We start from the raw sequence: 1,150 nt of genomic DNA, 5'->3' as shown, positions 1-1,150 counted from the left end.
GGCTCATTTATAGCCTATATATATATATATTGCACCTTGAACTATTCTGCATCTTTTCATATGATAAGTCCTAAAAGCCCTGACATCAGTCAAACTTAGTTACCCAGAAACTATAAAAAAAAAAAAAAATTGTATATTTTTAATAAAGTGGCTATACCTAAAACAATTTGATTCTATAAATAAAAAAGAAATATTTAAAATGCAGTAAAATAAAAAAGCTTGTCCCATAATCCTTATGAAACTATCCATAAGACTCCTATCTTCACAATCACTGTTTTACATAAAGATTTATCTTTATAGCATAAATCATTCATGCAAAAAAAGAAATTTTTTTTGATTAATTAGAATTTCAACCTTTGCATCCGATGAAAGATAAGAGTGTTTTTTCTGTCCGGACTCCTGACATTCCTCTATATGCGTGTAGGTTATTCTTGAGTTATTTTCAGATTATTTTTGGGTTATTTTCAATAATCCTGAAATAGTCTAGAAATAATCCGCGGTCTTTATTTTTGAGTTATTTCTGGATTATTTCGGTATTATTTAAAATAACCCAAAAATAACCTGAATATTACTCAGAAATAACTTATGCCGCACGTACAGCTACGTTAGGAGTCCGCGCAGAAAATTTTTTGGCAAGATAGATATATAATTTAGGCATAGATGAAAAAACAAAAAGTCAACATAATTGCAAATAAAATCTTAAACCGAACGCGAATCCTTCCCCATATTTCTTACTTGTGTTGGGATCTAAATAAACACGAGCTGCATCTAAAGAACTCTTCCGACAGCCCGAGATCGCCGCACATACAACACACAGTCTGCGATGAAATCACCGGTGGCGAAGCAGATGCCAGCGATCCTCCCAAGCCCCCCATCCATAAAGCTCTGTAGCAGAAGAGAAATTAGCAGAAATCTTTGTATCAGCTCGGCTTTTTATTTATGTTGCGGAAGGAGTCCAATTCTGTAGGATGGAAGAAACAGGAGGTCTAAAGCAGCTTTTTTAAAGGCGATTTGGTGCTTATCTGTTAAGCGTTTGTTTGCGCGATTCAATTTGGTTGACGGCTACTGATCACCTGTCGTTCAGCAATCCGATTCAGTTGACTCGCGTGGCATTTACTTGCATGCCACTCTATTCTTATGTATTTACATT

The 1,150-nt window shown here is 34.8% G+C and overlaps 1 protein-coding gene across 1 annotated transcript in view; it reads right to left on the bottom strand.

The window, feature by feature from the left end:
* Positions 1 to 1,150, bottom strand: part of LOC110021341 — a 1,888-nt gene extending 738 nt beyond the window's left edge. The window contains exon 1 of the mRNA XM_020719793.1: positions 736 to 1,150. Within this exon, the coding sequence (XP_020575452.1) occupies positions 736 to 875 (140 nt within the window). The 5' untranslated portion in view covers positions 876 to 1,150. The remainder of the gene's footprint in view (positions 1 to 735) is intronic.

Source organism: Phalaenopsis equestris, unplaced genomic scaffold (assembly GCF_001263595.1).
Source record: "Phalaenopsis equestris unplaced genomic scaffold, ASM126359v1 Scaffold000134, whole genome shotgun sequence".
In the NCBI taxonomy this organism is placed as follows: Eukaryota; Viridiplantae; Streptophyta; class Magnoliopsida; order Asparagales; family Orchidaceae; genus Phalaenopsis; species Phalaenopsis equestris.
The sequence above is the reverse complement of the archived record's forward strand: the minus strand, read 5'-3'. Positions and strand labels throughout refer to the sequence as shown.